Genomic DNA, 20,645 nt, shown 5'->3' with positions numbered 1-20,645 from the left:
CTGGCAGGCGGGTTCTTTACCACTAGTGCCACCAGGAAGCCCTCTTTAAGAATTCTACTCAGAGCTTATATACATTTTCCTTTTTCTTTTTCTAATACTTCCATGTTGGATGGTATCATTGACTTGATGGACATGAGTCTGAGCAAGCTCTGGGAGTTGGTGATGCACAGGGAAGCCTGGAGTACTGCAGTCCATGGGATTGCAAAGAGTCGAACAAGACTGACTGAACTGAGTTGAATACTTCCACACTTCCCTGGTGGCTCAGACGGTAAAGCGTCTGCCTGCAATTCGGGAGACTCGGGTTCAATTCCTGGGTCGGGAAGATCCCCTGGAGAAGGAAATGGCAACCCACTCCAGCACTCTTGCCTGGAAAATCCCATGGACGGAGGAGTCTGATAGGCTATATAGTCCATGGGGTCACAAAGAGTCAGACACAACTGAGCGGCTTCACTTCACTTCATGGCTTAAAAAATATTTAGACTTTGATCCACTTGAAGGATATGAGGAATCTCATGAAGGATATGAGGTAGAAATATAAACTTTTTTTCAAGTGGATAGTCAACTTGTTATTATAATACAGTCATCACTATCATTTACTGAATAACACTTCTATCGGGTACTATTCAATACTATCTTGTTGGGGTTGTTTTGAGGATTAAATAAAAATTTTTTTTTTTTTTCTATTTTTTGGCTATTCCTGGCATACAAGATCTTAGTTCCTCAACCAGGGATTGAACCCAGGCCCCCTGCAGTGAAAGTGCAATGTCTTGACTACTGGACTGCCAGGCAAGTCCCTAAATAAAACATTTAAAGGGAAGCAAGGAAAGCATCAAATGCTTATGTAATTTTCCCAATTCATACAGATATTAACTGCTGAAGTCAGGATCCTAACCCTAGTGGGATAACCCCACAATATTTGGCCTTCTAATGCAATTTCCTTTTCCCATAGATTTAAAAATTTTTTAATACCAGCTTTATAACATACTAAATTACCATAAATACATAGGTCTGTTTATGGACTTTCTAATCTGTTTCAATGATCTATTTGTTTGTTCTTATACTGTCTTGTGATCATGTAAAACATCTAATCTGATCATGTTATCCATCCTAATTAAAAATTTAATGAAGGTTGACCTCAGGATTAAGTCCAAACCCTTCAGCCTGTCATATAAAGCCCCCTCCCTCCCACCTCCTACCTCTGGGGTCTCAGATGTGAGCACAGACCCCTCCCCTCTATGTTCTAGCTCTCTTCAAGATTAACCCAAACATAACTGCCTTCAGTCCTTCTTCTCTCCCTATCCCAACCAAGTAGAAAGAAATCATTCTTTCTACCTGTTTGTCTACTCCCTCATACTTTTATCCTAGCATCATTATTTTACTGTATTTTTTCATCTACATGTCTTTCTTTTACCATAATATGAATATCGTGAGGATAAGAGCACATGTTATTAAATGCTTAGCATAACCTTAAGAGTTGGATACGACTGAGTGACTTCACTTTCACTTTTCACTTTCATGCATTGGAGAAGGAAACGGCAACCCACTCCAGTGTTCTTGCCTGGAGAATCCCAGGGACGGGGGAGCCTGGTGGCTGCCGTCTATGGGGTCACACAGAGTTGGACACAACTGAAGTGACTTAGCAGCAGCAGCAAATCAATATAAAATGACCATCATATCATGTGAGAAGTTTTCTGATTTATAAAAAGATGCAGCAAATTTTAAAATGACACAAAATATAATTTTAAAAACAACATTAAAAAGTGAGTATATTTAACTGTAACTCAGCTCATTATAGAGCAAGTGGGTGAGTGCAATAGTAATTCACACTATAGCATGTTTAATGAACTTGCAAAAGAGAAAACAGGTCAAAGGAAGGTGGACAAAGTTTCCCTTTTCATTAGAACCGAGGGGCTCCGTAATCATCTGGCATCCGCTCAATGTTGTACCTGATGAGGACAAAAAATTAACACTGGTTAGAAACGTGTGTTCAGAACCCACCTTAAAAGCCCATCCTTTACTGATTGTATCACTCTCACCTCCTGCTGTAAATCCTTTTTGTCAGTGGGAACATTTTAAAGGCATATCATAATGAATGATTTACAGCAAAATGCTGACTATATTATCTTTATTCTTCAAAGTGGAGAAACAAGTTGGAGAGCCAGGTACGGAGTCCAGGTGTGCCCAAGCCCCTCACCCATATTCTTCCCATTTTGCTGTTTGTCCCAGGATGAAAAGTTGGCCAATAACAGTCTGAGGACTGATACAGGAATATCAAAGAAGGATAAAAAGCAGCTTTTGTTTTCTTTTTTTTCTAAATAAACTTTCAGTTTCCCAAATAAGATGCTAATCACCTGCACTAGGTTTTCAAAAAAAAAAGTATTTCTAGCCAAAAAAATAAGCTTAAGTTACTGCTTTGTATCAATATTTAAGGCCACACATTTCCCTATTCCTGCTAGTGATCTTACTGTAACAATGTGACTGTCTGCCTCATTCCTAAATCCTAGCTTTATCTTTTGTTTGTGTTCTTGTCATTAACACTTTGTCTCATTTATTCAAATAGAACTATGTAAACATTTGATACATCAAATTTTTTTTCTCCAAATCCTTCTATATCTTGACATCAACTATATACAGTTAATCACTTCTCTAAGAGAAACTTCTCACCTATGGTTAGAAATGTACATGATGGGAACTCCAGGGATCTTCCGGATTCTTCGTTTAAGGTCCCGGTCAACTGTGGCCACAATGTAACACTTGTGCTGGAAAAGACAGGATTGGGTGTTCCACAGAGCTCACCAAGTGACGCTGGATACAATCACTGGTCAGTCTGAAGAATCACTCATTTTTACAGTAAACAGGAAAGGAAAGGCTAAAACAAATTGGTGAGTAGTTTCTAGATCGAGGAGCTCATATTTATCACATAAAACATAACAAGTTGCCTGGGCTGATTGTAACTCTAAGAATCTTGAGGGGGAGAAGATAGAAAAAAGCTGCAAATTGTTTTTTGTCTCATAAGTGGAAGGGATTTTCATATCTAGGGCAGACAATTCCTTGGTTTTCGGAAAATACCCTTAGAAAGACAATGTAAAGGCAGAGTTACAGCCTTAGATCCGAAGGCACAGCTTTTGCTTTTAGAAGGATCTCTGGGGAAAATCCCGTGGATGGAGGAGCCTGGTGGTGGGCTGCAGTCCCTGGGGTCACGACTGAGCGACTTCACTTTCACTTTTCACTTTCATGCACTGGAGAAGTAAATGGCAACCCACTCCAGTGTTCTTCCCTGGAGAATCCCAGGGACGGGGGAGCCTGGTGGGCTGCCGTCTATGGGGTTGCACAGAGTCGGATACGACTGAAGTGAGTTAGCAGCCGGGGCTGGTCCTACTCTGGAGGCCTTCCATCCTACCCAAATCTCTTGCTGAGTTTAATAAAGAGTTGTAGATTAGGGCCAGCCATGCTATGGGGAATTAAGGGAAATGCTGGCCCCACTCAAGGGATGAAGTGGCTCAAGGGATGGCAGTGTGGTCACTACATAGAGATGATTCTTTTCAGCAGAGACAGGCTTTTTAAGGTCAATCAGCAATAGAAGTTCTTGCAGTGTTTGACAAGGAAGAACAGACGAATCAAAAACCTACTTATTCTAGGCTATGTGTGAAATAGCACCCTGGGAGACTCAGATGTAACAAAATTCCTACATAGGGAGTAAATGGAACTTTACTCAATTATTTATTTTTTGGCTGCACTACATGGCATGTGGGATCTTAGTTCCTCCATCAGGGATCAAACCTGTGCCCCCTGCATTGGAAGTGCATAGTCAACCACTAGACCATCAGGCAAGTCCCTGGAACCTTATTTTAGATTCAGGGAGACAGAACCTGATATATTAGTATGTCTGCACTCACCTACTTAAACCATATTATAGAGGAGATTTGTGGAATAAAGAATCAATAAATGCTCCAAATTACACCTCCAATAAATGCAGATGCCAAGATCTGAAACCATGTCTCCTCCCCAAACCCATGATCTTTCCATTATGGTTACAGTATACACTTCCATTCCACTCTCTCAAGTAAATGAGGACACCAACACTTCCCATGAAGGGATTCTATATAATTTTTTTTTTAATCATTTATTTTCCTAGATACTTTACATGAACATTCAGGAAATAATAGCTTATCTTTTTTTTTTAATAGCACAGAGTAAATATTAAAAAATGATGATACCTGAGTTACTCTTTGTACTAAGCAGTCATCTGCATAGGTTCCTTTGTGTGTACACGGTAATCGTTCAAATCTTGGATCCTTGGCAATCCTATACAGATTATAGGATTATAAAAGTAGATTAATAAAAGCATTCAAGCAACTGAGTAACTTTACAACCTTCAATCAGTGAAATAAGAGTAATGTGATGTATGTGGAGATTTCAAGACACCATTCTCCCCTTGAAGCTTATCTTCTATAATAATTGGAAAGACAATTTATAGAAAAGGGAATTAAAGCTTACTGACTGAGAGCTGCCAAGCCTTACATCATGTACTTGTTACAGAAATCTGAATTATTCTATTTCCGTTTTACAGATAAAGTAGAAGATTCAGAGAGTTTGATTAATTTGTTCAAAGCTACACAGCTGGGAAAAATCAGGATTCAAAACTACATCAAATTAAACCTAACCATTTTGCTTTTAGGAAGTTGTCTTACACAAATACACAAGAATACAGGTGCAAGGATGGTCACTACAAAATGGTTTACAGCAGTGGAAAACTGGAGATAATCTGAATATCCATCAGCAAGGTAAAAGTTCAATACATTTTGGTCCTTCTAGCCTACTGTAAAAAACGAGGTAGAGCTGTATGTACCAACGTGGGAGGACATATAATAAACAAAGCAGACACAGACACACACACACGTATATAACATTAAAAAACCACATTCATCAATGTTTTCACTGGTCTCAATAGAAAGGTCCTTAGCATTGGGAATGTGATTGATTAGCTTATGATTTTCCCTAACTCAAAATCAGTGTCTGTCAGTTGTTCTTCACATGAAAATGGTATTTCATGAAAAAGCAGCTCATTCAGCTCACAAATGCTTCCCTTTGAGACAACGTTCATCCTTTGCTCTGTTTTCCGTCTCCTTCCAGTTTTACTGAGATGGAAGTGACGTACAGCGCTGTGGAGTTGAAGGCCCACAGCACGGTGACTTGGTTTATACATGTTATGAAACGACCGCCGTGGAAAGGTGAAAGGTGCGCCCACCAGCAGAAATGCTTTGTGTGCACTTCTCACTGCACCACAAGGAACACTGGTGTGTATTCCAGGGTTGAGATTTAACACTTTAATGAATTTTACTGTTCTATTAAGGATATTCTTAAGTGACTCTGGTGTTAAAAAAAAAAAACAACAACTGCCAGTGAAGAATAAAAAAACTACTAGAATCATCTGGGCCCAATGTCTTGCTTTGTACTGAGGTAATGCCATTTTTTTGCATTCAGTGCAAATGTCAGCACAGTGACAAAGGCAACACCTTGGTATTATTAAGAAAATAGTTTTGCAAACTCCCTGCAAAGGTCTCTGGGACTCTGGGGGTGGAGGAGGGTTGCCGCACTTTAGGAACCACTAAACTGAAAGGCACTTTCTAAACTCAAAACTTCTTGTAAGTTTTGAGTGTGAGATTCTGTTTAAGTGTGAGATTCTGAAGATACCCAGATAACAAACTAATAGACAGACGCTTTCTAAGTGAAAATCCAGAGGAACATACAAGGAGGCCCAGGAGACCTGTGTGACTAAGGAAGTTTAGTTCAAAAAGCTTCAGCTGGAAAACTCTAACCTTCAAATGTCTGCTTTCTAAGTCATGCATAGTTAACTAGTTTTGTATGATTTTTATTTAAACTAACCAGACAAGAAACCTTTGGAGAGCAACAGAAGAAGGAGGGTCAAAGAATCCTCAGTGTACCATCTAAAACAAATCTAGATCAGCTCCATCCTACCTTAAAGCCACTCTATATTTCTGCCCCAATTTCTCAATTTCAGCCATTACGCAGTCAGTTATACAAGGGATACCTGCCAGGAAAAATAAAATTAGTAACAAACTTGTGAAGGAACTGATTTAACTCTCTGAATTATATCCTGTTGAGAGTCTTACCACTGGACCACCAGGAAATTCCCTGAATTATATACTTTAAATGAGTGACTTATATGGTATACGGATTGAATCTTAAAGATGTTAAATAGCATGAAGATGAAAAAGTAAATAATGCATGATCTATTCTTATTCATGAACAAAAATAACCTCACAGAATGAAGTTATTTATTATGAACAAAAGTACCCCATAGAAACTGTATATGAACTTTTTAAAACTGCCCCTTTCTGAGGAAAGGCATAACAGGGAACTTTCATTTTCTTCATGCTAGATTATTAATTTTTTTCACAAGTATACTAACACTCTTGAGAACAAAGTTAAGACATCTTAAACTAAAATACAATGCTCAGAAGAAAAAGCAGTTGTAAAATGGAGGGAAGAAGATAGGAGGAGCAGATAGTCATGGAATTCGAGGGCAATACATGCCTTCAAAGGGTCGATTTCAGGGCCATGCAGCACTGAAACAAGAGCTTGCATCTAGAGCAGTGAAATGGGTTCAGGAAGATCACTACAAAGAGGACTCTCAGTAGAAAGAAAGCGCATAGGTAGCTAACTGTCCTCATCTGTTGGAGCGTCAAACAGGGACCAAGAGCTACGAAAAGGTCAAAGGGGCAGCTCCAAGCCAAAAGGAAGATAAAGGCCTTCTTTTATGAATAAACCAAGTTAAAAAAAATAAGCAGAGCTTAAAACAGTTGAGGAATCTCCTAGGTAACTGAACTTGTGCACTTGAATGTTTCTTCAGCCTTTGCTCTGAGATCACACAGAAAAGTATCACACAGAAAAGTGGCATTTTCCTTAGTAAGTTTTTTCTTTCAGAAAAGGCACTGTGAGAGCAATTCGCTGTATGCATTATAGCTGTACTCTATGGTATCCACAACTGGAGAAAGACCTAACTATAAGGCCAATGCTATCCCAAACAATCATCTTTTTTTTTGGCCATGCCATGCAGCTTATAGGATTTTAGTTCTTCAATCAGGGATTGAATCTGCATCCTTGGCAGTGAAAGTGCCGAGTCCTAACCACTAGACCACCATGGACTTCCCCTGAACCATTTAGATAATAGTAGTGGAGCTAGAGAGCCAGGGAAGCAATGCAACTCCAAGGGACCATGCTTAAACCCTCCATCCACTTCATTCATAAACAGGTCACAGCATTCCTGGAGAAGCAGCTAAGACAACTATAAGAAACACCATGGGAATAGAAGAAGTCCACCAAGATCAGCTTCTTCCCTCATACAGGCCACCTTAGTCCACTTTTAGGCATGGTCGTGATCCAACTTCAGACTACTCTTTATTATTCCTAAAAGACTTAAGAAAATTTTTTTTTAAGTATTACAAGTACATAGCTTTAAAAAAATACAAAAAGGCCTATATGAAAAAATAATGATCCCTTGATCTTTTTCCATTCCAATTCTGAGAGTTGGACTATAAAGAAGGCTGAGCACTGAAGAATTGATGCTTTCAAATTGTGGTGGTGGAGAAGATTCTTGAGAGTCGCCTGGACAGCAAGGAGATTAAACCAGTCAATCCTAAAGGAATCAACCCTGAGTATCATTGGAAGAACTGATGCTGAAATCGAAGCTCCAAAACTCTGGTCACATGCTAGAAGAGCCAACTCATTGGAAAAGACCCTGATGGGAAAGGCTGAGGGTAGGAGAAGCGGGAGACAGAGGATGAGATGGTTGGATGGCATCACTGACTCAATGGACATGAGTTTGAGCAAACTCTGGGAAATAGTGAAGGACACGAAAGCCTGGTGTGCGGCAGTATGTGGGGTAGCAAAGAGTCAGGCATGACTGAGTGACTGAACAAATTCTGATCCTTAGAGATGACTATTTTAATTTCATTGGCTGTTTTTCTCACTTGGTGGTTACATGCATAACTTGATACAATAAACTTATGCAGTTAATTTTTATATTAATTTTAGGCATTTAAAGAATTGACCTCTCTTACCCATCACACATCCCTTATCCCATCTTGCTAATTTTAATAAATCAATAAACAGCATTCACATTACTATCACTCTGTAAATGTTCACTATGTAGTATCTTTTATATATATTAAAGGAGGTATGAAGTATTTCCTTTGATTCCAATAATTAATTCTTTATGGCAAATTGTAAGTTTAATTTTCATTTGTACCTTTTACTAGATGACTGGAAAATGTGTGAATATAAACCCACTACAAAATATAACAGATCTCACTATTAGGAAGTTATTCCCCTGTACTTGTCCTAAACTATCTTTTTCCTCCTCATGGTAGGAAAAGAAGACCATTTGAAGGAGGAGACACCCAAACACACAAGGGAAATCTATTAATGGTAAACTACATATCTAGGTGTAAATAAACTACCTCAGATCCTTTGCAGTACAAACACACAACAGACTGAATAAACTTAGGAATGGTTGCCCATGATCAATTCTAGTTCTGTGACTGTAAATGGCAAAATGTCTTATTTAGCTTTTCCACACTGAAGTGGACAGGTGAATGTTTCCTTCCTACTTAATGTAAATAATACATATAGTGAGAAATGAAATAAATTTTCATTTATCCAGAATTTTAAAATCCAAAATCCTAAAACAGAAAATTCCCCACCTATTTTCTAAGTTGATGTCTGTAACGATGGTCAAAATATACTAAGTGTTTTCTCAACTGTGAAAGTTTAATTATTCCCAGTCAAGTTTGCATTATATTTCAATTCATTGAAAAGGGTCCTCGCTATGGTGAGCAAATTAAATGGCCAGCAATTCAGTAAAATTGATTATTTTACTGAAATAATCATTTTAAATTCAGTAAAAGTATGATTATTCTTTACAAATGTCAGAGAAATGGAAAAGTCTGATACTCACACTTGGCATACAGACAGTCCATCATTGACTGCACTAAGTCCAGTTTGGCCTTAATGGAAAAGTTGATAAAGTTGGTATCGACCAGGATGTGGTAAGGTGGGCCCAGCTGTGTGTTATATTGGAAGAATAAGCAGGAAGGGTGTTGGGGGCTGGAAGAAAAAGAAAAAAGACATGAAGTAATGTCTACACTGATATTCTGGTATAAACAAACAAAAAAGAAGTCTCTGCTTGGAATAGTTTGTTCCTTTCCCCCCGTTCATTGAAAGTAAATCCTGTGATGATATATCCATCACCAATCTAGGGCAAAATGAGAAAAATAAGAAAAATGTGATGAGGTTTCATAAAGTTAAATGTACTTACTTAAAAGGAATAACCTTTATCCTGAAACTATGCCCTTACTACTTTTTGGTGATATGCTGTCTCTTTTATGAAATGCGGGTATGTTAAAACAATTAACAATCTTTCAATTTTCTTTTGAAAGTTCCTTGGCAAAGAAAAAAAAAATGATATTAGATTTAATCCCCAGGATTTAAGGAAACTTTTACTGCTCCATGAAGTCCAAAAACCTTTGAATCATTAGAATTGGTTTATGCTCATCGATATCACTTCATTTGCACAGCTGTGCCAGACTTACAAATGACTGAGCAAATCAGTTCAGGGGATGCCTGAATTTCTCAGAGGTCTATGGTTTTAGAATCTTTTAGTTTTAAAGGAAAACTTGAAATTTTTGATTACTCACACTTCTCTTTCCTTGAGTGCACTGGGATCTTTCTTTTCTTTCTTTTTCGGTTTTAATCTATCCTTTTCTTTACTAGAAAAAAAAAAAAATTCAATGTAGGAGAGAAAAAATCCACAGCAGTGATTATTATTAAAAGTTTCTTCTTTTTTGTCTACAAAGGAAATCCTATTTTGTGAGATTATCATATTAATATCAGCATAGGCTTCTTGTGCACAAATAACTGTGTAGAAAGTACCCTGGAATTAACACAGTTAATCAGTAAAACCTAATTAAATTTTAAAATCATTAGCTAATAATCCATATAAATTATTAGTGGATAAGTAAATGTTGGTTATATTATTTCTTTCTTTGTCAGCTCTCATATCAAGGATAAAAATCCACTTCCAAGCAGTGGGTGAACAGGCTGACATTTATCCTCTGAAGACTCATATGCTTCAACAGCAGGAAGGGTTCTCCCACATGTCTCTTATAAAAGGCTAAAATGTGACAATATATATACAGAATTTAACCTTAACTAGAAACAAAATATTATTAGTGGGTCAAATTTCCTTAAAATTACATAATAAATTCATACTAAAAGTCAAGAATACAATTTAACCACAATGAAGGCTCTAAGGACTACTCCTTTGTACTGAGACTCTTAAACACAATGAAGCCCAGTCTTTATTTAATAACTCCATCCATTCTTAACCAAGCTGGCAAGCTGTTTAGTTTCTCCTTATACTAGGGAGTATCATTCTACTCTCTTCCTCCACAGTCATAAATCTTGTAAGATTTATCAAATGGAGACACCTAGGTGTTTTCCCCGGAGAAGGCAATGGCACCCCACTCCAGTACTCTTGCCTGGAAAATCCCATGGACGGAGGAGCCTGGTAGGCGGCAGTCCATGGGGTCCCTAAGAGTCAGACATGACTGAGCGACTTCACTTTCACTTTTCACTTTCATGCATTGGAGAAGGAAATGGCAACCCACTCCAGTGTTCTTGCCTGGAGAATCCCAGGACTGGGGAGCCTGGTGGGCTGCTGTCTATGGGGTCGCACAGAGTCGGACACGACTGAAGCAACTTAGCAGCAGCAGCAGCAGCAGCAGCAGGTGTTTTCCCATTTTTTCTTTCAAAAATACTTGAGTTATCAGGTGCTGGTACACAAGACAATGATAATCTCTGTCTTTCAAAAATTATAACAAATCTTTTCCCCCCCACTGGGGAATGTAGCAGTGTAATGACAAAAACTTAAAGTAAATCCTACCTACCTCACAGAACAGTCAGGAGGCTTCAAAGTGATATGGCACATACAGTATATAGAAACAGTGATACAAATTGAACACTTAAGAGATGCTGAATTCCCAACCCATTCATCAGTGTACCTGCTCAGCAGCTAAGCCACTGTTGTACCGTATTACCCTATAATAATCCAAGACATAACACCAAAAGTAAACAAAACAACAAAAATAACAACAGAAACTTTTACTACTTATCCCCTCGTGATTTCTATAGCTCTGGGCAGTCTAGGAACCCAGGTGATTCCAGACACTCACAGCCTCTGATCTCTGAGACTAAGCATTCGCTTCATGGTCGCATACTTCCGTGTTTTCTTTTGCTTCCCCTTTAAACAAAAATTTTAGAGTTAAAAGGAGTTGGAAACACACCGCATATTCCTAAGTTCCTTTTCTTTTGTCCACATCCTTCTTCCCTCAAATACCCAATTCCTCCTATCTGCCTCAACCAGACTTTTATTTTCTTGGGCTCCAAAATCACTGCAGATGGTGACTGCAGCCATGAAATTAAAAGACGCTTGCTCCTTGGAAGAAAAGTTATGACCAACCTAGACAGCATATTAAAAAGCAGAAACATTACTTTGCCAACAAAGGTTCCTCTAGTCAAAGCTATGGTTTTTCCAGTAGGGTCACGTATGGCTGTGAGAGTTGGACTAGCGCGGAAGAATTGATGCTTTTGAACTGTGGTGTTGGAGAAGACTCTTGAGAGTTCACTGGACTGCAAGGAGACCCAAACAGTCCATCCTAAAGGAAATCAGTCCTGAATATTCATTGGAAGGACTGATGCTGAAGCTGAAACTCCAATACTTTGGCTACCTGATGCGAAGAACTAACTCATTTGAAAAGACCCTGATGCTGGGAAAGATTGAAGGCAGGAGGAGAAGGGGACGACGGAGGATGAGATGGTTGGATGGCATCACTGACTAGATGAACGTGAGTTTGAGTAAACTCCGGGAGTTGGTGATGGACAGGGAGGCCTGGCGTGCTGCAGTCCATGGGGTCGCAGACCCGTACACGACTAAGCGACTGAAGTAAACTGCCTCAACCCATCCTCCCAACTCGCTAAAACATAAGAAGCACTACTCCCGCAGTTTAAAAGGTGAGATCGGAATGAAAATAAGCAAGGAGACTTTCGTGGAAGTTTGGCCAAAGGCCACTCCCTCAATCTCCTCCTAGACGTGGTCTGACAATGCCCGTTCTCGGACTCCCCGGGGCCTCACCATGTTCACGCCGCGCTCTTGTTTCTTCCGGAATCACCGGCGGCGCGGCTCGTTTGCATCATCCGTACGCCACTTCCGGCAAAGGCTAGCCCGGAAGCGGAAGCCGTTTTGGGAAACGGAAAAGCCCAGCAGCGGGTTCCCAGCCGCCGGGCTGGGCAATCTGTACTGGGTTCTCTTGAGTGGGAGGGTCTAGGGCCGTATTTTCTGCTGGTGCTGCCACCGCCTCCCAGAGTAGCAGAGCTGCGACTTCGCCGTGCTGCACCCCCAGTTTGGGTAATGTTTCCCTCTTGCATTACTCCAGCACGAGGCAGAGCTCAGAGGACCTGCCTGCATTATATAGAGTTCTAGAGAGAGGGAGGACCAGGGTAGAGGGGACGACATTCTGGATTGCCCAGTAGGTTTGGGGAAAACACGTTCTCCTCATCCTTCAGCGGCGGGCATCAGGTCTTTATCGTGCTCCGCGGAGGCTCTGGTTCCTCCTTGGTTCTCCCAACCGGCATTGTGCTTGGGGTAGCCGAATGGACGATTCTCGTGATTTCCCCCGAGTGCATACCGTGTATTCGTCTTGGTGAAGCCTAAAGGGATGAGGGAAGGGTGGGATGAGGGATGGAGCAGCATTTGAGGGCTTTGAGGGCTTTCTTTGGACTGTCTCTAAAAATCGAGGCAGACGCTTGCCTGTGTTACTAGTTACCAAGCCAGTAAAATGTTGGGAAATAATTAGCATTGTATTCTGAAGCCTTGGTGTGTTATCTTTCATGGGAAAGATTAGAGTTTTTGAGAACAAGAAGGGTAAGATAACTTACTTTTTTTTTTTTTTGAGTACCTTTTTAGGTACTCTGGTGGTTCTTAACCTTTCGAAGATCCAGGGACAGTTCTTTAGTAAGTGGGTACACGTTGCAATATTTGTCACACGATTATGAGACTGGTGACCTCAAAGCCTGTCTGTGAACGCTCTAGGTCTGCGCTTGACATGAAGAACCCCGATTCTATATATTGTATTAGGCATTTTAACTGTATTACCTTCTTTGACCTTCACAGTGATTTCAGTATCCCCATTTTACATAATGGGAAGCTGAAGCCTAGACTTTGTTCAGGGGTTTGTTTGGGTCTAATTCCACAGTCTGTACTTATTTCACAAAGCTGTCCTGATGTTTGAAATCCAAAAAGGTTATGAGGTTAAAGAAAAAAAAGCTGACCATAGCAGCTTAAGACTTATTATGAAACATAGTGTATTAAAATGGACTTTGGAGTCTGACTGATGGGGTTTTAAAAATCCCTGTACTGCCCTCTAATTACTTGTATGTTATTGGGTGATTTTATCTGTGCTTCAGTATATGTGTAAAATGAATAGTATCTGTCTTACAGGAATGTCTGTCAGTAATCAGGACTAAGTGAGTTAAAGCATGAAGTCCCTAGAAGAGTGTTCACCACGAGTAAACCCTATTAAAGTATTTTCTGTTATTATTGTGTGTCTTCTGTCAAAGTATGCCAATGATATTTTAATATAGTTGCTCAGTTTTGGAACTTGAGTGTGTTATAACTTCAAGAACTTGATTACATTTTCAGTTCTTGAAAAGCTCCTTTGCAGGATGATTTCTTGAGTTGATTTGAGTACAGTTTTCTTCCTGCTTTCCCTTTGAGGCATGCATGCATGTAGCTAGCTTTGTAGGGCACATATTTGACTTTGTAGGCTCTGAATTTTTGACATTGAAATAATTTTGTTATGGAAGCATCTACAGATCCTGTGTATGCCTCCTGCTTTACCCCATTTGTGGTTTACTAGAAGTTCCTAATCTTTAGGGAACAGCCTTTCTGCCAAGCTGTCATGGTGACATGATAGCCACAACTTTTTTGATGCATTAGAACCTCATGGTGATTAGGCAATAAGCTTTTTAAGTAAACATGATCGGTGTGTTTATTTTGAACATTTGGAGACTGATTAGTATTATATATAGGTTTAGAGAGAAAATTGCATATAATTAAATAGTAATTTGCATTTAAATTCAGGCACCGACAGAAAAACACTCTCTTGGTAATGTGTACCCTGAATTTTGAATTCTGTGAACAATAACAAATTAAAAAATACAAGCAGTGTGTAATATCTATTCTGGGACTTTTCTGATTTCCTTGATTGATAAAGCTTAGTAGGGAGCTAAATTAGTGTGGGAACACTATGGAGGATGAGAACATACTTAGGAAAATATGGTTTTGTTTTTTTTTTTTTTTTGCTTTGTAATTTTGTTCCAATCCAAGATTCTTACGTTCTAAGATTCATAAAGTACCAGGATATCCTATAGCATGTTTTGGTAGTTATGGGAGGGACAGATGGTGTTGCTTTGTGTTGGGTGGGAGCAGAAAGTAATCGATTTTGATTACATACTTGTGAGAAAAATAAGTGATTTTAGTCCTTCTCAGCAGTCAGGAGGGTTGTTTGGTTCTTTTCTGCAGTCTTGAAGAGAAAGAATTGCTCAAGGCATTTGACCCACAGTTTGAACACATAATTGGGCTTGGATTTCATTCCATTCACTAATTGGCCTAACTTACTAATGTAAGTTGTTAACAAATTGCTTTTTAAAATTTTGGAGGATGAATCTTGTAGGTCAGTGTTAGAAAGTTCGATGTGTATTCACTTTGTGGCCATTAAGGGAAAAAAATCACATTATTTTCTTCCGTTTCAAGTTAGTTTTTACACTTTTTAAAGAAGATGTATCTATTTCTTTACTTACTTATTTGACTGCATCAGGTCTTAGTTGTGGCGTTCAGGGTCTTCGTCATGTCGTGTGAGATCTTTTGTTGCAGAGAACAGACTTTCTAGTTGAGCCGTGACGGCTTAGTTGCTCCGAAGCATGTGGGATCTTAGTTTCCTGACCAAGGATTGAACCTGTGTCCCATGCGTTGCAAGGTGGATTCTTAGCCACTGGACCACTAGGAAGGTCCCTTTACACTAACTTTTATGTCTCATGTGATAGGAGTTTTTTCCCCAACAAACATTAGTTGCTGTTAGTTATTTTTCAGTTAGCTCGACTACATCTAAATGTGGTAGCATGGTATATGTACAGCAGTCCCTGTTTGTAAGATATCGATATTGAACTGGTTTATCAGGATACCTGAGAAGTACGTTCCTGCTGCATGTTCATTCATTCAGAGGCATTTATTGGAGGGCCCGTTCTGCTGCAGGGAATGTGCTGGTTATTCTTCAAGAACTCAGGCCTGTATTAGAGAAAGAGTTGTGAACAGGTAAATTATGGTAGGTGGTTGAACCAAGGTATGCAAATTGAAATATTTTATTTTTTTAAACTATAAAACATATTATTAAAAAAATTTTATTTTGTATTGGGGGTAGCGAATTGAAATATTTTAGAGAATTTATTCTACCTGTTCTTCTTTCTGGAAATGGACCAGGTCAGAGTACTGTTGTGTAATATTTATTTAGTGCTATAACATATAACAGATCGGATTTTATGACTATAATGGATTCTAGTATGTCAGTTTATCTTTTAAATGACTGTAGTCATTAAATAGTTTAGGTGTAAATTTCAGTTATCTTTCTTTTGTTTCTTCTTTTACGCTTCACTAAAGCATCTGCTTACAATGCAGGAGACCCGGGTTCAGTCCCTGGGTTGGGAAGATCCCCTGGAGAAGGCAATGTCAACCCACTCCAGTACTCTTGCCTGGAAAATCCCATGGACTGAGAAGCCTGGTAGGCTATAGTCCATGGGGTCACAAAGAGTCGGACACAACTGAGCGACTTCACTTCACTTCACTTTTCCAAAGTTCTGAGGTTGTTTAACCTTATTGTAGCGTGTGTATATGTAAGCATGCCTGGAGCTTGATACAGTGTTATGTCTCTATGACATTTTCCTGATGGGACTCTTGAAGCCTATACTACAAAATGTGCTTTAACAGAGGGAGATACGTATTTACCTAGTTATTAGAAACCAAACAGTTATGGTAAGTATATGGCTTGCCATTTAGCCTGAATTGGAACAGTATCATATGATTTTAATATGTATTTTTGTTACCTTGAGAAGTTGAGGAATTTGTACCATGTTTTTCAGAGCTTTTAGCTGAAGCATCCATTTCACTGCAGTTTGCATTTTGGTGTTGAGATGCTAATTGTCAATATCTGTTCATTGTATTTTTTAAAATACTGACACAATACATTTTACTGAAAGATTAAATGGTCTAGTGTATTCACTCAACTAATGGTTTTGAGATTCCTTCTCACTTAGGTACTTCTAAGATCTTATACAGTGTTCCTGTGTGATTCCTACCTTCTCTTCCCAATGCATATCCATCTATTTTTATCCTTTAACAAATAGTTCTTCTTTTTGGACTAGCCTTAAAAACAAAGAATGAAATAAAACACTTTAAAAAGCATTTAAAATACATTTCTACCATGAAAAATTGGGATTGACTTAACTAGATGACTTGTCTTTATGCTTCTGTATGTCTTCAAGGCCATCTGATTCCACCTGAACCGTTCAAGGAACCTGAATTTGGTGCCCCACACATCCTACCCACCAGACACGAGGCCCGCTACTCTTAGATGTCTACTAGCCATACTTCTGGTTGATGTTGTTGTTTTTGCACAAAGTCCACCCCAAGAACTTTGACAAAGCAAGAGAAAATACACGTGCTAGCAAAAGTAATCTCATTGTAAAAGTTGCTTTTACATTTAAAATTCCTCAATTGCTAGCTTACTGTGGTTATAAAGTGCAGAGAATTCTTTTTGTTGATTTCTCCACCTCCCTACCCCTAGCATCCATTTCCTCCCAACAGATTTTCTTCCATGTATTCTCTCTCTTCCCTTGGAGCCATGTGCTTCAGGGGGAGCCAACCACATCTTCATGCCAAAGAATGGGCCTGGTTGGCTAAGAATAGTTCCATCCATTCTTTACCAGTCTCTAATTTAGGAGAAGAAATGCGATTCAATTTTGGTCAGTGAGAGATTTAAATTTGCTCTTGGCTTCTTTAAAAGTCCTTCCTCATGCTTTCATTGTGTTTTCTATTCATTATTCTTTTTGGTCAGAGATTAGATAAAGGTAACTTATTAATACACAACATTTACTATTGTGTCCCTCCCTTTGTTTTTATCCAGAGATCTAGCCCAGGTTATTTAAAACCCCTGGCTTGTCCACTTACGGAAGTTTAACTCCAAGGATTGTTGTTGAGTTGCTAAGTCATGTCTGACTCTTTGTGACCCCATGGACTGCAGCACACTAGGCTTCTCTGTCCTTCAGTATCTCTTGGTGTTTGCTCAAACACATGGTCATTGAGTCACTGCTGCTATCTAACCATCTCATCCTCTGCCGCCCTCTTCTCCTTTTGCCTTCAGTGTTTCGCAGCATCAGTCTTTCCCAGTGAGTTGGCTCTTCGCATCAGGTGGCCAAGGTATTGGAGCTTCAGCTTCAGCATCAGTCCTTCCAATGAATATTCAGGATTGATTTCTTTTAGGATTGACTTTGTTTGCTCTCCTTGCTGTCCAAGGCACTCTTAAGAGTCTTTTCCAACACCATAATTTGAGAGCATCAATTCTTCAGCACTGAGCCTTCTTCATGGTCCAACTCACATCTGTACATGACTACTGGAAAAACCATAGCTTTGACTCGAAGGACCTTTATCGTCACAGTGATGCCTCTTTGCTTTTTAATACGCTGTCTGGGTTTGTCATAACTTTGCTTCCAAGGAGTAAGCTTCTTTTAATTTCATGGTTGCAGTCACCATCCTCAGTGATTTTGGAGCCCGAGAAAAGAAAATTTGTCACTGCTTCTACATTTTCCTCTTCTAGCCATGAAGTGATGGGACCAGATGCCACGATCTTAGTTTTTTTAATGTTGAGCTTCAAGCCAGCTTTTTTACCCTCTTCTTTCACCCTCATCAAAGGCTCTTTAGTTCTTCTTCACTTTATGCCATTAGACTGATATCATCTGCATATCTGAGGTTGTTGATATTTCTCCCGACGATCTTGATTCCAGCCTGTGATTCATCCAGCACAGCATTTCGCATGATGTACTCTGCATATAAGTTAAATAAACAGGGTAACAACATGCAGCCTTGTCTTGCTTCTGTCCCAATTTTGAACCAGTCAGTCGTTCCACATAAGTTCTATCTGTTGCTTCTTGACCTGCATACAGATTTCTCAGGAGGCAGGTAAGGTGGTCTGGTATTCCCATCTCTTTAAGAATTTTCCACAGCTTGTGATCCACACAGTCAAAGGCTTTAGTGTAGCCAGTGAAGAAGAAGTAGATGTTTTTCTGGAATTCTGTTGCTTTCTCTGTGATCCAGAGAATTTGTCGTTAGTTTGATCTCTGGTTCCTCTGCTTTCTCTAAACCCAGCTTGTACATCTGGAAGTTCTTGGTTCATGTACTGCTGAAGCCGAGCTTGCAGGCTTAGCTCCAAGGATACCCCTTGGTGTATGTGGTAGAACTGTTAGGAAAACAGTTAAAACCTTCCAAGTATGATTTGGGTTTTCATATCCTGGTGAAGAAGGAAACCTGGTTGGGCTACATAAATGGTTTATAGAAAACCATTTAAACAGATAAGGTTTTGAAAAATGTTTTAAGCGAGCATTACCTGAATTGGAGCAATGACTTGGGAGGCATGATCAGAATCCTAAGGGGGAGTGTGAATGGAAAGTGGGGAACCATATGTACTTTTTTTAAACCCAGATTTTGTTTTGGAATCATTTTAGGTTTATAGAAAAGAAGCAGAATAGTACAAGGAGTTTCTGTTGTACCTTTTACCCAGATCTCTCCCTAATGTTAATGTCTTACATAATCGTGGTAACATTTTGTCACATCTAAGAAGTTAACATTGGTATGAATTGAACTGCAGACTTTATTTGGATTTCACAAAACTTTTCCACCAATATCCTTTTTCGGTTCCAGGATACCACACTGCATTTAGATCATGTATGATTTTGATAAATAGATTGGGGTTTTCAGTGAGCTTTTTCTGTGCCATGTATGTGGTCCAGTAATCCTCTCTGACCAGTGCTGAGGAAAGTCATTGACCTTGAGAATAAACAGTACCACATAGGTGGTTTTTGTAGCCTTTGATGCTCAAAGCACTGTTAAGCCAGTGGAAGAGTTGGCTTTGCTCCCAGGAGGGTGGTGTGACGTTTCCTGAGAAGCTTAAGAGCTGATCCTGATTGTGGGTCCCTTCTTAGCTTCTACTAAAACCGTGTGTATACCTCATAGATTTTACTACATGGAACTATCCCCAATTATTTCTTGTCTTGCTCTTTACTAAATTGTGTGTCTCCAAGGGGTCAGGAACTATCTTACTTATTTCGGAGTCTAGGAGGCCTGGCCTGCTGCAGTCCATAGGATCGCAGAGTCAGACACGACTTGGCAACTGAACAACAAGAAGCATTCAGCATATTGCTTGGCATGTAATAAGGTCTTAATACACATTTGAAATTAATAAGTCCATGTTTGGTAACATTGATTAGTTATTAGGTCAACAGAAGTTATGTTTTGAATGCCACATGTGTTGAGTTTCTCCAAATTGAGCCCTCTTAAGTGGCCATTTCTGTGCCTAGTTGAGTTTTTCTTCCCAGAATCTTAATCAGAGAAGTATAAAATACTCATTTAAGGTTGCTCTTTCTTCTGATTATATAAACAATTTATTTCTCTTAAAAAATGAGAGTAGGATCGAAAGTAATAGCAGTGTATGTGTGTGTATGTATGTATGTGTGTGTGTGCGTGTATGCATGTGCTAAGTCGCTCAGTGTGTCTGACTCTTTGTGACCCCACAGACTGTAGCCCACCAGGCTCTGTCTATGGGATTTCCCAGGCAGGAACACTGGAGTGGGTTGCCACTTCCTTCTCCAGGGGATCTTCCCGACCCAGGGATCAAACCCACGTCTCTTGGTCTCCTGCATTGACAGGTGGATTCTTCACCACTGCGCCACCTGGGAAGCCCAGTAGATGGTAGTAGAGGTAGAAACTGGGTTAGCTTTTGAGTGTATGTGTGATAGTTGCAGTTTCACCCCACTAGGCTGTAGATCTGGCTGTTTGCCTGTCATTTCATGCACAGTTAATGAAATAAAAACTTCCTAGACTTATTGAGGGAGACGGCTTGTCAGATTCAGAGAATTAGTTTAAAATTTTTCCTGTTACAACCAAGATTCGGTGGCCCAGGGTCACCTAAGCATAAAAGCTGCCATGGTATGGGAACACAGGGGTCTGTTCCAAATCTGTGGATCGGGTGCAGTAGATCAGCTTGGTAAATAGGAAAAAAACATCAGGGTAAGAAGGAGTTGTAAATCAGAGCTGCTGTTTTCTTGATTTAAAGTCTGTGACAGGGGCCTTGATGAGCCAGTTTTCTACTTTGTTTCTCTTCAGACGTCCTGTGAAGTTAGGAAATGAGCAATGATAACTTCTCATTTCATTTCTCCGTTTTAGTCACATTAGCTTTGTATAC

General features: G+C 39.5%; 2 protein-coding genes across 4 annotated transcripts in view; one reads left to right on the top strand and one right to left on the bottom strand.

Moving 5' to 3' along the window:
- Window positions 1-1,820: 1,820 nt before the first annotated feature.
- On the bottom strand, window positions 1,821-12,249 carry FCF1 (FCF1 rRNA-processing protein). The gene is made up of 8 exons (NM_001037452.1): window positions 12,215-12,249; window positions 11,256-11,323; window positions 9,720-9,791; window positions 8,981-9,129; window positions 5,980-6,052; window positions 4,218-4,305; window positions 2,665-2,759; window positions 1,821-1,946 (listed from the first exon to the last, which is right to left on the bottom strand). Exons 1-8 carry the CDS (start codon window positions 12,215-12,217, stop codon window positions 1,898-1,900), a joined length of 597 nt encoding a protein of 198 aa, NP_001032529.1. The 5' UTR covers window positions 12,218-12,249; the 3' UTR covers window positions 1,821-1,897.
- A 66-nt stretch (window positions 12,250-12,315) lies between these two features.
- AREL1 (apoptosis resistant E3 ubiquitin protein ligase 1) overlaps window positions 12,316-20,645 on the top strand; it is a 44,386-nt gene continuing 36,056 nt past the window's right edge. For 2 of the 3 annotated variants that reach the window (XM_005212026.5, XM_024997737.2), the window contains exon 1: window positions 12,342-12,487. The gene's annotated coding sequence lies outside the window, so the exon portion shown is untranslated. 3 annotated transcript variants of the gene reach the window in all.

Source organism: Bos taurus, chromosome 10 (genome assembly GCF_002263795.3).
Source record: "Bos taurus isolate L1 Dominette 01449 registration number 42190680 breed Hereford chromosome 10, ARS-UCD2.0, whole genome shotgun sequence".
NCBI lineage: Eukaryota > Metazoa > Chordata > Mammalia > Artiodactyla > Bovidae > Bos > Bos taurus.
This window is presented reverse-complemented; position numbering and strand designations above follow the sequence as displayed.

Excerpts from the sequence above, each read along its gene's own strand:
- FCF1 (NM_001037452.1), bottom strand. Across the intron at positions 4,306-5,979 it reads AAATATAGAGTGGCTTTAAG|GATTGCCAAGGATCCAAGAT; the intron begins GTAGGATGGAGC and ends TAATCTGTATAG. Across the intron at positions 1,947-2,664 it reads ATGTACATTTCTAACCATAG|GTACAACATTGAGCGGATGC; the intron begins GTGAGAAGTTTC and ends TGTCCTCATCAG.